This window comes from Pituophis catenifer, unplaced genomic scaffold (genome assembly GCF_029215685.1).
Source record: "Pituophis catenifer annectens isolate HBS135680 unplaced genomic scaffold, rPitCat1.0.hap2 SCAF_3, whole genome shotgun sequence".
Lineage (NCBI taxonomy): Eukaryota > Metazoa > Chordata > Lepidosauria > Squamata > Colubridae > Pituophis > Pituophis catenifer.
Window position 1 is genome coordinate 173034732 of NW_027256883.1, and position 16041 is coordinate 173050772.

The window sequence follows — 16041 nt, forward strand, 5'->3', positions numbered from 1 at the left end:
CTACAACTAATGCCACTCTTGATTTCAGTGTAATTAACTGTATCTGGATTACGAATAACATTTCAGACTTATTTCCTTTATGTTAAAAAAAATCAGCAACTTTTGGAATTCAAAGGATGTACTTGCTATGAGTTCTAGTAACAGTCCCAAAGCATCTAGAAAGTACTACGTAGGAAAAAAAAGTTGTTTGCTTGTTCTTATGTACAGTATATGGACAATGAAAACAAAGTTTGAAGGAGACAGAGCATTTGAGATTTAGGTCAATTGCCTACTATACTGCATTTTCATGTTATAAAAGCAGGGATGAAATCCAGCAGGTTCTGACAGGTTCTGGAGAACTGGTAGCGGAACTTTTGAGCAGTTTGGAGAACCTGTAACAGAAATTTTGAGTAGTTTGGAGAACCGCAAATCCACCTCTGGCTGGCTTCAGAGTGGAGTGGGAATGGAGATTTTGCAATATCTTTCCCCCAGGAGTGGGAAGGGAATGGGGATTTTGCAGTATCCTTCCCCTGCCATGCCCACCAAGCCACACCACACCCACCAAGCCATGCACACAGAACCGGTAGTAAAAAAAATTTGGATTTCACCACTGTATAAAAGTCTCCTAATTTTTCCTATTTCTTTTAAAATGGAAAAGGTACTCAGTTCTTTCGAATTAAGCAAATCTGATGAAGAGTTTATTTTGTGTTGTTTAAGAACTGCCTCAACCATATTTCAAAAGGCTTTTGATGAGTTGCAGAGTTACAATCAATTTATGTTATGTACAAATTGCAGCATAGCCTAAATGCAGAAAGGTAGGCAAGACAGTCTTAGTTGGGTATGAGAAAGGGTGGTGATTACCAAAATCTAGGGACTTTCAGCTGCATACTACTCTGGAGCCATAGTTGTTACATCTCTGTTATATTTTAAAATTAAGTTAAATTTAAATTTTAAAAAAATGAAAATGTCCTTTCTTACTCTAAACAGCATCAGATAGATATTAAACAACTCTCAAATAAGTGAAAAATCTTTAATTTCTAGGAAACGTCTCCCTGGATGAACTATTGTAAAGGATATCACATCTAAAAGTACAAAAATAAAATAAAAAAAACCCCAAACTCCACGTTTATTAAGAACATTCCCAATCCCATTGAAGCAGTTTGCTATTTTTACAATTTCCATACACAAATGCTTTGTCAGCCCTGAAGAATTAATGTTAAGATGTTAATGTTTTTTTTTAAAAAGATATTATAATTTCATTTAGGAATTTTTACTCCTAACTCCTCTTTGTAAGTGCAGTTGAGCTTTTCCAGCTGCATTAAGAAGGTCACAGCATTTTCACAGTTCTGTGTCAGCAACAACCTGGGGCTTCGTTTGGTGTCCATTTTTTGAGGATGGCTGGCCAGTTCCATTTTCCCGAGCCCCTCCATTGAGATTTGGTTTATCTTGCAGGTCAGACTGTTCTTGAGAGGCCACAGGGATTTCAGGGTTGCCATGGCTATCATTTTCGATGTAATAAGGATCTTCACCCTAAAGGGGTTAGAGGTATAAATAATAAGAAAATTCTGAGTTAGACAAAGCTGTTCAAAGGTCTATAAAATGATTTAGATTCTGTATAGAAAATAAAATAAATATCTGTTCTTTCAGTCAGGCAGTTCAGTCAGGGATTTTGAAAAGTATATTAAAATAATACTAGTATTCTTGATGGAGTGAACAGGGAGGCCTTGTGTGTGTATGAAATATATTTCAGTGGCCTATGTGATCAATGAAAATAATACAAGTAATTTGAATATAAACTTGTCAATAAAATGAAAGGTTGGATCAAATACCAAGAATCCAGTATGCAGTTTCATTAATATTTTTGTCTATCCTGGTATCTAGGGTTTGGAGCAGAAAAATTATTCATAGTTTACTTCCAGATTTTTTTAAAACTGGAAGCACCAGAAAATTAATCTGGAGTTTTTTGCTCAGAGATCAGATGTTTTAGCAATAAGCTATGAAATATCCCCATGGATTGTAAGAGGTCTTGCTCTGACACTTTGCCCTATTATATGATTCATGTACAATCTCACCTGCATCTATATTTCTTGATTGTACAGACTGACAGTAATACCACTGATTTGTAGTAATGGAATGATAGTTTAGTTTCTGAAAGCTAATGTAGTCTGCATAATATATAGTTCAATAAGTAAATAAATGGAATAACGGGTCATTCATTAGCTATTGTTGTGTTGACACTGGCATTCAATTTGTCAAGATTTTATACTATTGGTATATGGTAGGACTGTACAGTGCTTTGGATTCAGGTCTGGGAAAAGACACAGCTTCTGTAAAGGTGTTGCAGGTGCTCCTCCCAAATGTTCTAAAATACCTTTCAAAAATTGTCTGTGAAACTCTACAGAGCTCTGTGTTTGCATTCCAGGTTAATGAAGGTGACCTACAGAAATTCATTGTATGAAAGTGGTTATTTAAAGAGAAAGATATTTTTCTTAGAGAGAAACTCTTTTTTTTTTTTTTTTGAAAAAAAATATCCTGGGAAATTACATGCACAGTCAACTTATATCTGACTGAAACCCCATGAATGGTGTTGAAGTAAAAGTAGCAGATAGGAAAAGTGCCCTTTCCCAATTCCAACTTCTCTACTTCGTTTTACCTTCTTCTGGATTTGGGAACAATAGTTACACATCCCCAAATATTAAAAAGAAAAATTAATTACAGTTGCAGTTGTGCATTTAGCTGACATAGTTAAATTCAAAAGGTTTCCAGCAAGCCTAAAGATAGAAGAAACAGAAATTTAAAGCAACAAATGAATTAAAAAAAAATTCTTTTTCTTCACATTCTTTATTTCATCATTTGGTGATAAAATCATAGGGAAAGTTTTTAGTGCAGCAGAAACAAGAGGAGAAAATCCAGTGTGAATTTAAAGCATGAAGATCTTGGGAAAATATGATTCCTATTTGATGGTGTTTGTAAATTGTTTAAACTTACTGTTGAAAAAAGTAAACATAACTTGAAACTGTAGAATATCTTATGGAAATGAGCACACCACTTATAGTAATGGAAGAATAGCAATTCTGTCATTTTTCTCTGCAACTGTTGTTACATGCCCTGAGCTTTCTACTTGTTCTGCCAACTATAAGCACTAACCAGCCTTTCTCCCATGGGACTCCAGCTTCGTCGTTTCATAAGATAATATCCAGCCAATCCCAAAAATGCCAACAGCAGGCCAGTGGTGACCAAGGCAATAAGGGTCCCCTGAGAATGGACCTGGTGAATCTCAGTGCGTTCCTGCTTGTGGGATTTTATCCCAAGCTAAAAGGAAAAAACAAAATAGGATTGAACCAAAGAAGATGAAAACACTTGTCAGGAATGCAAACGGCAGAAATGATAGACCGTTAAAGATCATTCGTCATGTCATACTCCATACAGTTTATGTCTTTTAATAAAATTTGTTACACAGAAAAGGTGCTTCTTCTGAAGTTTTTGTACCCTAGTCTAATACAGCAACCTCCTACATGAGGTAGCTTTAAGGCTTTCACTTTGACATACGCTCACATCTTGTTTAAACAAGACACAGTAGGAATGAGGAAAGGACAACATAACAGTTCCAAACTGTTTAGAGAGTTAAAATATCCAGTTTATGGGGAAGTGGGGCTGTCAAAATGCCCTATTAAATCTTAAAAACAAAGCCTTTAAAAAACAGTTTTAAAAAAGTAAGTTCTTACTAAAGATTGAAGGTTCTATAATCGTCGGTCATTTATCTTTTTGGGCTGATAGCTTCCTGGAAGAACTGAAGAGGGAGAATTAGCCTCTTCTGGGAATAATGGGTTATGTGATGCTTGGGCAACAACTTAAAAACATCCCAAGACATTTGTGCATTATTGCTATTACATATTTCACATGTGCTAGTATAAGCAATAACCTATTGCATATAATACAGATTAATTCTTTATATCATGGTATGACATTAGATCTGAGGTAGACTTACAGAGTATAAAGTAAGACAAAAACAGGTAAATAGCAAAAAAAATTGCAGAAAATGAAAAGGCACAAAGGGAGAGGACTAACAGCAATAAACAACTTCAGAAAGATTGGGCACATGTGCCAATTGGCTATATTTCAGGCTAGACAAGTACATTGGGAGTAAAGGAAATAAATACAATAATAAAAGGATGTGGCTTGAGGAAAAGGAAGAGGATTATATAAGAAAGAGCGAACTAGTGTAAACAATCATCCACCAGTGGAATAAATTTTGCCCTCCATGTAAACCTACCTAAATAAATTATAATTCTTATTCAAAAGTGAGACACAATAGGTGGAATAGTATTGTCCATTTTGGGAGAAAATCGCAGCAACATAAAAGAAAACCCCATCAAATCTCTTAATCCAAAGTAATTCAAAGCACCTCATTCACTGTGATTCTTTCAAATGAGTCAAGAATTCAGTCTGAAGATTCAGTGTGAAAGTGTGAGTTGCTGAATCTCCTTGAAATTGAATCACACAGCTTTAAGATATTATGCATGTTTGGGAAGATGGTTTGGAAAGAGAGAAGTTATGTGTACTTCATATGTTTTGTATGTTAAATTACAACACAAAGGAAACTAATTTCCAGGATGCAATTTCATGTCTTTAAAGAATGAAACAACACCATGAAAACAGTTTCACTTTGTCTTCTGAAATATTCTCTGGTGATTCTGATAGCTAAAAGTGGTTTCTTCACAAGCAGGATACTGTAGATGCCCAGAAGCCTTTTCTGCCCAATGGAACTTCTGATTGACATTTTAAGTTGATAACACCTCAAATCCAGGAAAATACATATTGCTTATTACTTAAATGTGTTATATTTTAGTAAAATACTGATATTTTATTCCACATTCTTTGTGAAAAACATCACTGTTCATTTACATGATTTTAGTCATAAAGGATCCTGGCATACAAATATACTATTCAGATTTTGTAATATTTTAGGTTTGAATTTTTTTTTATTCTGTCTCACCCAACTCCTATATATAAAAGCATGAATAAATTACCGCTTTCAAATCCGGCTGCTTGTCATCCAGAAAGCCACACAATGCTTCTGCACCTATATTTTCTAAAGCAGAGAAAACTGAAATTTACTTTCAGAGAATATTGGAATTATTTATCAAGCAAAGCAGCTTTAACAACACTTACAATATCACTTGCGCTGGTTTTATTCAAAGTTATATATGACTTATATAACTGTGGTTTATTCAATAAGTCACAATTGACTAGAATGATAAAACATAGCATCATTATATGCTGCTGATACATAGTATATATACCATAGCCATGAGTAGATATGCGGTAGAAGTGTTAACTGACTCCATGGTGAGTCAGTTGTTTGGGTCTGGATGAGGAGGAACACACTTTAATTGAATCTCTCCAATAAGGAGTGGCTTTGGATCTGCAAATCTAACAATTACAGAAAAAATCCATTTCTTAAAATTCTAAACAGGTTGTATTTCTTTGTTCAAAGATGATTTTTAACTTAAGAATTCTCCTGTTTGAAGACCAGATGTCAGATACACTTTTTTTGAACAATTACAACTTTGTTTCCTTGATTTGGAGGACTTGCTCATAATCACTAAAGTTCTAGTCACTTCTATTAGATCATAGGTGTCAAACTTACGGTGTCACATTGCCGTCATGATGTTTTGTGATGGTTTTCCCATCGCAAGATGGGGTGGGCGTTGCCATTATTTCAAAATGCTCAACATGGGATGACTCTTTAAGGACCTGTGGAAACTGCAGCTGTTGCAGAATGAGCAGCTGCAGTACTAATGGGAGTTGCCTTAGTTTCCAACTGAATTCTGGGTGTGGTTTAAGGTGGTGGTTGCCACATTTAAAACCTATATAGATCTGATCCTGGTTATCTGGCCATCTTCTCCTTAATTCATTTGCCTGTCCAAACAAATGAAATAGTATAGCAATAGCAATAGACTTAGACTTATAAACTGCTCCATGGTGCTTTACACCACTCTCTGGGTAGTTCACAATGTAAGCATATTGTCCTCAATAATCTGGGTCCTCATTTTACTGACCTTGGAAAGATGGTAGGCTGAGTCAACTTTGAGCCGGTCAGGACTGAACTCCTGGCAGTGGGCAGAGTTAGCATGCAAATACTGCATTCTAATCACTGTGCCACCATAGCTCATAAATAAATAAAATCAACTCTTCCACATTCTATCTCTCCAAGATTATAATACTGATGTGATCCTAGAGGCAAGCATTCTTTGAAACTCCCTTACAATGGAAATGTTACATCACTCTTAGGCTCCAGGAAAACTTTGAAAACCAACTCATTTTGTCTTGCACATGAAGAGAGTATTTTTTTAAATTGAAAGATAGGACACACTGTATGTGTGCTTCTGGAAAATAATTATATGTATTTAAGGATTTCGGGAGTATTTTATCTGTTTACCTCTGTTTAGCTGCCTAGATACTATGGGAACGGACAAAATTCAAGTATAATAAAAATACATAAATAAATTATAAGTAATGGTTTACAAATCAAACTGAATGTGTTTACACAAATTTAACAAACACTAAATAAATAAAATGCTAAAATAAAACTAAATAACACTATGGCCCATGTAATCTGTGAATCCAGTCAGAGTTTCCAATTAGTATTTGAATGTTGTTGTAATATATACCATCTATCATTTTGAATTGAATGACAGGAAGGTGGAAAGAGGTTATAATTTTTTATTTGCTGCTGGCCACAATATCTGGCTGATTTTGAAAAAGCTAAGCTGGGATAGATTGGTTAGCACTTAGATATGAGATCACAAGGAAATCCCATGGCTGTAAACTAATTGGGAAGTAAAAAAACCAAAACAAAACCACTTCCTGACCTTAATTTGCTGTTGAATAGAAGTAACAACTAACTGAGGACACCTAATACATTTTTAAACAGTTGGTTTTTCAAATACTTTCTGCATTCCCCCACACCCCAATCTAGGGATGAAGAAGATAGCAAAAATATTGGGTTTTACTCATCTTGCAAACCCATAATTGCTGGATTGGGGCTAAATGTGTTATATATAAGATTTGTTGAATCAGCCAAAGGTAAAATAATGGTTTCATGCGACATGGAAATCTAGTCAATCTTAGTAAGTCATTCATGGCTTCTATCCAATTTGATTACAAGCTATAATAAATCAGTTCAACTAACCTGTATTGTTAACTGCAAGCAACAACATGCAGTGGTGATTCATATCAGAGTCGGCCAGTTCAATAAGGCATGGCACTTCTTTTTTTTTACAGACCAATTTGCTCAATCCCTCCCCTTTGTTTCTTTTAAAGTTTTCCTTAAAAAACAAAACAAAAACAGAGTTACTGTTGTAGAACATTTTTCCTCATTTGTTTTCTTTACATTTATCCAACATCAAGTGGCATATTAATTATCACTGGTTTCTGTAAACATGACAATATTCCCATGAGCTACAGTCTATTCTCCCAGTAGCATCTATTTGTCGATTTTTTGGCAAAAAAATCTACAAAGGTTAAGAGAAACCATAAACATTAAGAACAATTTTCCAAGAAGGCACATCAACTCCATTTATGGAAGCCCTATTTCCTACTATGACTATTAAAAGTACATGCATAGGAATATTCTTTACGGTACAATGAGCACATCTCTAAAAATGGGACAGATTATGTGAATTATAGCATGTGAAAGGAGAGCTACAGTAGTTAAGACAGAGTTTAGAGCATGTTTTAGCTATATGCTTGGGATTCATAATTTGCTTCCCTGAAGTATAGTGGATGAAAAGGATTACATGTCCAGTTATTAAAACATTATAATAAATCAAAATAGAGAGAATATGTACTGAAATATTTGTCAACACATGTCTGTGGATACTGATTACTAATTAAATATAATCTTAAATTGCTGATTAAATAAGTAATGTTATAACAATTCATTCTGCAACTATATCCTAAACCAGGCAAGGCACTCTTAATGTTTTGAAATCATGAGCACCATGTCCTTTTTCACTGTTACCAGGCAGGAGATGAAGGAAATAACAAGCACAGACTTGGCCTTCCTGTTTCAGAAATGCCTTGAGTATTTCAAATGGTTGTTTCATGGCACATTTTGCAAGGATAAAATCTTCCCACATAAAGATTAAAATAAAATGTCGCCTTTCCCAAACAGTTGTGGAGGAGACAGGAAGAAATCTGTGAGGCTGTAGTTATTTTTTTCCCCTCCACTTGTTCAATTTGGACATCAAAGGAGAGGCATAGGTCAAGGTCAGACTCAGAAGAGCCAGAGCTAAAATAATAATCTAAAGCAATTTAGAAATATAGGCTGGTTCAATAAGTTGGGAAAAAGACAGAGTCTTTCTCTGGTTGTTGAATATTTCATGTCTAGTATGTATTCAACTAATAGAACTTTCTTCTTTAATTTTTTTTTAACATTGTGGAATTTGGAAAAAAATATGTACAGAGGGTTTCTGTCCATCTGTTTGTTCATCAGCACAGTAATTATATATAAACTGACCAGAATGATGCCAAATTTGCACTAGAAAGAGAAGCAGGTAAAAGAAAGTTATAAAATGGGCTGGATCTGCTTGGGAGCTGTGGAAAAAAAACACTGCTGGTAAATTCCCCCTATGCCTCCTTTATGGGAAAGGCAATTAGGCAGCTGCTGAGAACTTTTCCCCTCCCCTCAGAGTAGGATATATGCAATCCATGTTCTACAGCAAACAATACACACACAAAATTTTACTGTTGGGGCAGCAACAGAGCAAAAGACCAATTTTTTCATGCTGTGTCTATATGGAAGGATACTAATCTTCCTGAAATTCTGCCCTCCCTTAAATCTCATGCAATGGAGCTCACCTGTAAAGTTTCATGGCTAGTAAAAATAAATACTTGCATGTGCAGTATTTAATTTACAGGCAGCATTATTACAGATAAAGAATCTACTTTTAATCACAATTGATTATACAAGAAGCATTATCAGTACTTCCCCTTAAGTAAAACAAAAATATAAATGTCTGTCTGTCTATCTAAATATTTATCAGGGAGAAATCTTTCATCTCAGTCCACTTTGAATTACACATAATCCTTGTTTAGCAATCACAGTTGGACACAAGTAGCTCAATTTTAAGTAAAGCAGTTGCTAAGTGAAACTGCAAATGTCTTAAAGTTTTATTTCAGCTTTTCTTTGCTTTACAGACCTGCAACAAAAGTTACATTTCCATCATTGTCATAACTGCACTCAAAGTCTGAGCCAGTCACTAAATGAGGATTCCCTGTATATAACTTTCTACTGTCTGGGGGGATTCATGGATAGATACGCACTTAGTGTAGGATTTTACATATTTAGAATTTGGGATATCAAGTTCAGGTGGTTTAATTGGCTTCAGAAAAATCTCAAATGGTTATTTAATGTGGCCCAATGGAATAAACAAAAGCTACACAATAGAAATAAAAATGTAAACAATCACAGAATGCATTATGCAAGGGAAATGGAAGAATGCAAATAAAACCTAACAAAAACCATTCCCACAGATATTAGTTTGGGATATTAAGGAAAAACACTCTTATGTTTTTTTTTTCTTTTTTGTGGAAAGAATTGTTGAGAGGATGTCAGAGTTTCCTTTCTAGTGAATGGAACAGCTTACTGGAAAAAGCCTGCCAGAAAGACAAACAAGTGAAAAGGTTCATTCTATCTATTTGTGGCTCAGCCTCAGACACAGCAATCAGTCTTAAAAATAATGCATGAGACAAAGAAAGAAGGACTGATCCCAGTTTCCACTAAAAATTAGCCAAGAGATAAAGCTGCAAATTGTGTGTATGTTCAGGACAATAATACATTACAGTATCTTTTCAGTTTCTGTGGTAAGTGAAAAAGATCACAACAAAGAAATGTAGGTGCGCATAACCTACAGGTTTAAACTGATGCCTCCTAGATGTATCAGCTATCATAATCTTTCTCCCATTGGTGGAGGCTGGTGCAAGATTTTAGCAATTAGGATTGAGTAATAATAATTATTATAAAACAATAAATTATAAAGTGATATTTAAGTTTATGCTTGGAATATTCACTTATGCAACTGATTTTGCTTGAAATCACACACACACACACAGAGAGAGAGAGATGATTCAAAGATGAATTTTATAATAGATTCCTGTTCATCATACCATTATAATATCATCATCATCATCATCCATGTTTCCTCCAATAGCATGCATGGTCATCACAATTAAAGAAAATATTATGACCTACGTACTTAGCCATCCATAAATTCCTGTTCATGAAAAAGAAAAACCCTGTCCATATACCAGTGAGTAAAAATAATGTTTCAGATGGAAATCAGACACTAGTTTGTGACTTTCTTTTACAGAATATATTATAATGCTCCATATTGACAAATTAATGTTCACAATTCATTAGTTAGTTGACAATTTTTGCTTATTAGCTATTTTTGTTTGAATGCTAAGTAGTGCCTTATTAGCCAGTACAGCATTATTAGCCAGTTGTTAATAATTTAGAAAAACCTACAAGCCATTACTAATATCAGAATTGTTATTGAATAATATATTGGGGATATGCTAACATGTGATTTCCAAGGCTTATATAAGCCTTTATCAAAAGTTGTGATGACAAAGCCAGAACTTCAGTCAAACGGGTAATTCGGTAAAAGTTTCACATCCTGATTCATTTAGGCAGTTTTCCTAATTTGGTGTCTTCTAGCTGTATCAGAGGGACGCGGTGGCTCAGTGGCTAAGACACTGAGCTTGTCGATTGAAAGGTCTGCAGTTCAGTGGTTCGAATCCCTAGTGCTGTGTAATGGGGTGAGCTCCCGTTACTTGTGCCAGCTTCTGCCAACCTAGCAGTTCGAAAGCACATAAAAAATGCAAGTAGAAAAATAGGGACCACCTTTGATGGGAAGGTAACAACGTTCTGTGCGCCTTTGGCATTTAGTCATGCTGGCCACATGACCATGGCGATGTCTTCAGACAGCGCTGGCTCTTCGGCTTTGAAACGGAGATGAGCACCGCCCTCTAGAGTTGGGAATGACTAGCACATATGTGCGAGGGGAACCTTTACCTTTACCTTAGATGTATCAGAACTTCAATTTCCAGGCTTTCTAATCAATGATTTCAATATATACGTTACTGGCAATGTATGAAAAACTGGCATTGTATAGAACGCCTAGGAAATCTATTGAATGCATGATGTTTTAGTCAAAAGTATGAAATGTTTGTGTTATTTTAATATGCTATGTTTCTCTAGGTATTATATACGTAGACATTATGCAGAATGCCAAAAGCTATTTAGGCAAAGCATGAAAAAAGAATCATGAAAAGGATTAGGGTTAGGATTAGGACTAACATACAGTATATGAAAATGAAAGAAGAAATTCAAAATAAAGTACAGGACTTTATTATTGAAAAAAATAAGATAAAAAGACCAGTATTGAGCTACTTGTTGCAACAAGGAAGGCAAGAATGGTATTTTAGGGGGAGTATTTTATAATTTGCCACTTTGCCTTTCGGCATTGCATAGAAGTCACAGGAAATGTGTGACATATTAAGCATTTTATACTTTGACATCTCATTTTTGGCATTCTATAGATTTCCTAGGGCATTCTATAAAATGCCTAATTTCACACATTTACAGGAACATATAAATTATGTCAATCCTGCAGAGGAGTAATTGTGGTTGTCAATCATGTACAGTAACTCAAATAACAATAATGATCAATCTGATAAAGTTTCCCTAATACTGATCCCCAATACAGTGTGTAAATGAATGGAGTTAAAGGGTAGCTAACCTGCTTTTTGTTATCACAATTTTAAATAAATTATTAACACAAGTGGATGTTCTTTGTTTTTTTGCTTAAATATCAGCCCTCTAGGTGGCACTTATGCTACAAAAGTGAACTTTTGTAGGAGTTTAAGTCAGTAGATGGTAAACATAATTTTAAGATTTGCAAAACAGAAATTTTGTGGGACTTGCAGAGAAGCCATTCTCCCATTTCTGGAACTCTTGCTTTATCCAAGCATTCTGCTCCTTGAACTCAAAACTTTTCTCAACCAACTGGATTTAACACTTTCTAGTCAATGTCTAATCAGTTTCTTTATGATCTCCCTTCCAATTCAGCTTAATTTTCCTTGTTATAAAAACAGGATGCCATGAATTTTTACCTCGGTCTATCCTCCAGGACAGATGCTAAGAACTAACCATAATGATGCCAAAATTAAGAAATTGGCATCTTGACATCACCATGCAAAAACATACTTGCTTCACAATGTCACATATAAGTATGCAATGGATGCGTTGTTTCACAATCTCACAGTGCTCATTTCATCATTTTCCATCCTTTTCCTTTGTCTAGATATCTATGCTTTTCAGCTATTGGACTCAAATGAGCTATTACTCTCTTTCCCCTTCCCTCTTACACATGTAGAGAAGCTATATGCTGTTCCTACAACTATGGATGCTGTAGTGGAAAAAGTGCCTGGTGTGTAAATATGATGCTGGAGTTTGTTGGACAACTTATAGACATAACAAATGGAATGCATGAAGTTTTAGGAACAAAGCATTGACAAAGTCTAGAACCAAATGGGTCATGATGAACATTTGAAATACATGTGATTTTGCATTGAATAGAAACAAATTGCACCTATTGTTTTAAAGTTGGATGTAGGGTAACCATCACTTTTACTTTAACATGTTAGATCTTCCGCACCAAGAAATCCCCCCCCAACCTTTTATCTTAAAGCAAAGCAAAATTTCCATTATAATGAATGCCTCCCTTGCCATTTTCTCTTTCCTGCCTACTTACACAAGATTGGACTTCATGGAGTTCCAAGCATACCACTTCAGTGGCAGGAGGCCGCTGCTTGATTTTCATACATGTGATGTTGAACTAGAAAAAGAAAGGATGGAAGAGTATATCATTGCATTTCCCTTTGTCTAGTGTCATTTGTTTATTTTATTTGCTAATTGCATTTCTGTGAAATCGCCAATTAATTGATATGTGCTTAGAGAGTCCTTGGTGCTCTCTAAGCTTGGTTGTTGGTTGTCAGATGGTTCATCACCCAGACTATGGTGATCATCAGTACTAGCCAGTACTAGTATTACCTAGTTTGGATAATGAAACATCTGCAAGAAAACAATTAAGTTCAGAGAGCACCAAGGACCCCAATTTCAATCCTGAGCTACAAATATTCTCCTTTATTGATATGTGCTTACTGAATAATTCAAGAACAAAGAATAAATGGCATTGCTAATATGTGACAGAAAAAACCCAAATATTTTTTTCTTGTGGAAAAAGTAAATCCCAAAGTATAATAACAGAAATGACTAAAAAGGTCTTTTTATGCTTACATGTGATTTTAAACAAATAGGTGTATTAAGCAGACAAACCAGCAAGTTGGTGTAAACATGACTACAAAGAAGGTGTTAGACAACTATCGCTGAGAAGGCTATTCTATAATAGAGAGATCAACATGAAGAAGACTGTTTCTGAAATACTAGTTCACCTTATGTGATGAGGACACACTGAGCCATACCTGTGAAGATAATTGCAAAGTTCAGGATGGCAATATGTGAGAGATAATTATCTTAGGAAATATTCTCATGGTTCTATTATGTTAGAAAACTTTCAACCATTTTCTGAAAGGAGACATAATTCAAAAATGTATCTGCTTCCATCAGACAAATAGTATTACATGGCTGAAAAGACCATTGGTGAATTACAGGGTAACCTGAAATGGAGATGTCAAACCAAAGAAATCTGCTGAACTTAAATTTTATCCACTTGAAATCATAGGTAAACTTCTTCAAAGGCATCAAATCAAACACATCAGATAAATGAAAGAAGGGTCAGTATCAAGGAATATGTTACTTTAGCATCAGTTTCTTTTGTTTTAGGAATATTTGGCTTTGTAATTCCAACACTGAGGACAGAGTCAATGTAAATTCAGATTAAAGCCAATGTTTATGCAATAACAATTTTTATTGCACAATTAGTTTTACCTGTACTCAGATACATTTTCATATAGCAAGATGAGATTGTGTGACAATTCACATTTTCTGAACACAAAATAGTAGCAAAACAGTAACTAGTAAAATGGTCATGTAGAACATTACAGTGTCTGAATGTCAAATGCTATTAAAAACCTGAATGTGGGAAAGCTCATTAGAGAAGACCACAGCTGGGAGTTGCAAATTTATGTTCCCTCTTCCCTTCACATTTGTGCTCTGGGCATTTTGCCAATCAGCTGTTGAAGCTTCCTCTGCTGAGGAAAAAAGTTATGTAAACACATCCATTCTCTTGCACCCTCTTCCCCAATAAAATGAAATAAGAACAACAATAGCCTAGGTGAGATTCAAAGAAATAAATGGGCACCTATGAGAACCATCCAAGGAGCTGAAGAATATAGGCTGGCACCTTTGCAAAAGTATCTGAAATACCATATCAATGAGACTGATTAATACACAAATCATTGATTTACAGTAATAGTCCCAATAAAGGAGATTAATAGTTTTCCTTTTTCATAACAATCCTAAATTTTCACAATCTTACCATCACATTGTTGTTCTCAGTCATGGTTGTAATAAGAAAATTGGTAGAATTATATGTTGTTGGCTTAGTAGGTTCATGTATTAGAAGCGGTGTTGAGGTTAAATTTTGAATCGTTGTTGTCTCATTGTTAGTAGTCAATGTTGCATTCCACTGTGTAGTAAATGACTTAGCTGTTGTATTTGGCAAAGTTATGTTTGTTGTGGGTGTAATGGGGGCAATTGTCTCTGGCTTGGTAGCATTACTTGATGTCTCTGGAAAGAAATAAAGGAATTGATTGGTAGAGAAAAATGCCAAATCCAGTCTAAACATCTGGCTGACTAACAATAATAATAATCCATGATCAATTTCTACGTACATGGTCAATTTCTTCAAATGATTACATGATCAATTTCTACAAAAGATGAGGGGAAAATGGGTAAAGATACAATTTTTTCATCTGTCAATTACAAAAATCCACATTACTTGGATCTGCATATATATTACGCTGATACATTACAACATCCCAGCTTCTTGAAAAGAACTTGATGTGAATGAAGAACCACACCATGTAAAGAACTGGCAGCAGTGCTTTCACATTTTTGTGTAAATTGATGGGCTATGAGTTGCACTTAATGATCTCAAATAGCACATTTTGATCTGGAGCTTCAGATGCATCAGTCAGCCATACCTAAATATATTTTGAGTAATCTCGCTCAACCATTCTAACCAGCACAATATCTTAATGTCAGGGAATTGTGCAGCTGGTGTCCAAATGGAGTCAGAGATTCTACACGAAAAAGCATTTTTATATAAATAAATATATTTACAATAAATAAAATAGGAAAACAGGGACATTGTCAGATAAATCAACACAGCAGGAACCATGAGGTAAATCACAGAGAGCACAGAGAAAAAAAGTGGGAAATAAGGAAATGCCCCCTTTACTCACAACAACTAATTACAGCTCAGATTCTCTCATGCAGTGGCCAACTCTCTTTAACCAATTAGCTATAACTGGGTGTTTTTACTCATTGTCCAACCCTTCACTGCTCCAGTTATTAAACTTTAAATATCTCAACACTTAATGAAATACTGGTCTCTAAATTTAGGAGAAGTTTGTTTTTGGCTAGATTTAATGCTTTCCCAACAGCTTTCACTGAGGGGAGATATGAGGACATTCCATTTGAGTAATGACTATGCCTCTCTGGCCCGGGAACAATACAGATATTGAGCCATGTTGCATTGTGTAGTATTGTATTGTTCACTTTATGTTATTTCATGTCAGGAGCTATTATCCCTATTTTTAGACTAATGTCCTAGTCATTTTCTCTTCACCTATTGCTATCTGATCAGTTGAACTTTGTTTTATTGAACATAGCTAAATATTGTCCTGTTACCTGCAGTATTAGCTATAACTTATTAATAATCATGTTTTAAATATCTATTGTTCCAGACAAAGTGATTGTTTATTGTTAGTTTTATTCTATTTTTTTAATTGTTACTCACATTTAGG

General features: G+C 34.9%; 1 protein-coding gene across 1 annotated transcript in view; it reads right to left on the bottom strand.

Moving 5' to 3' along the window:
• Positions 1-768: 768 nt before the first annotated feature.
• The window catches only part of CD34 (CD34 molecule), a 39081-nt gene continuing 23808 nt past the window's right edge, over positions 769-16041 (bottom strand). Inside the window, exons 3-8 of the mRNA XM_070941566.1 lie at positions 14550-14800; positions 12804-12887; positions 7175-7310; positions 5010-5071; positions 3127-3291; positions 769-1509 (exon numbers count right to left, since the gene is read on the bottom strand). Of these exons, the coding sequence (XP_070797667.1) occupies positions 1318-1509; positions 3127-3291; positions 5010-5071; positions 7175-7310; positions 12804-12887; positions 14550-14800 (890 nt within the window). The 3' untranslated portion in view covers positions 769-1317. The remainder of the gene's footprint in view (positions 1510-3126; positions 3292-5009; positions 5072-7174; positions 7311-12803; positions 12888-14549; positions 14801-16041) is intronic.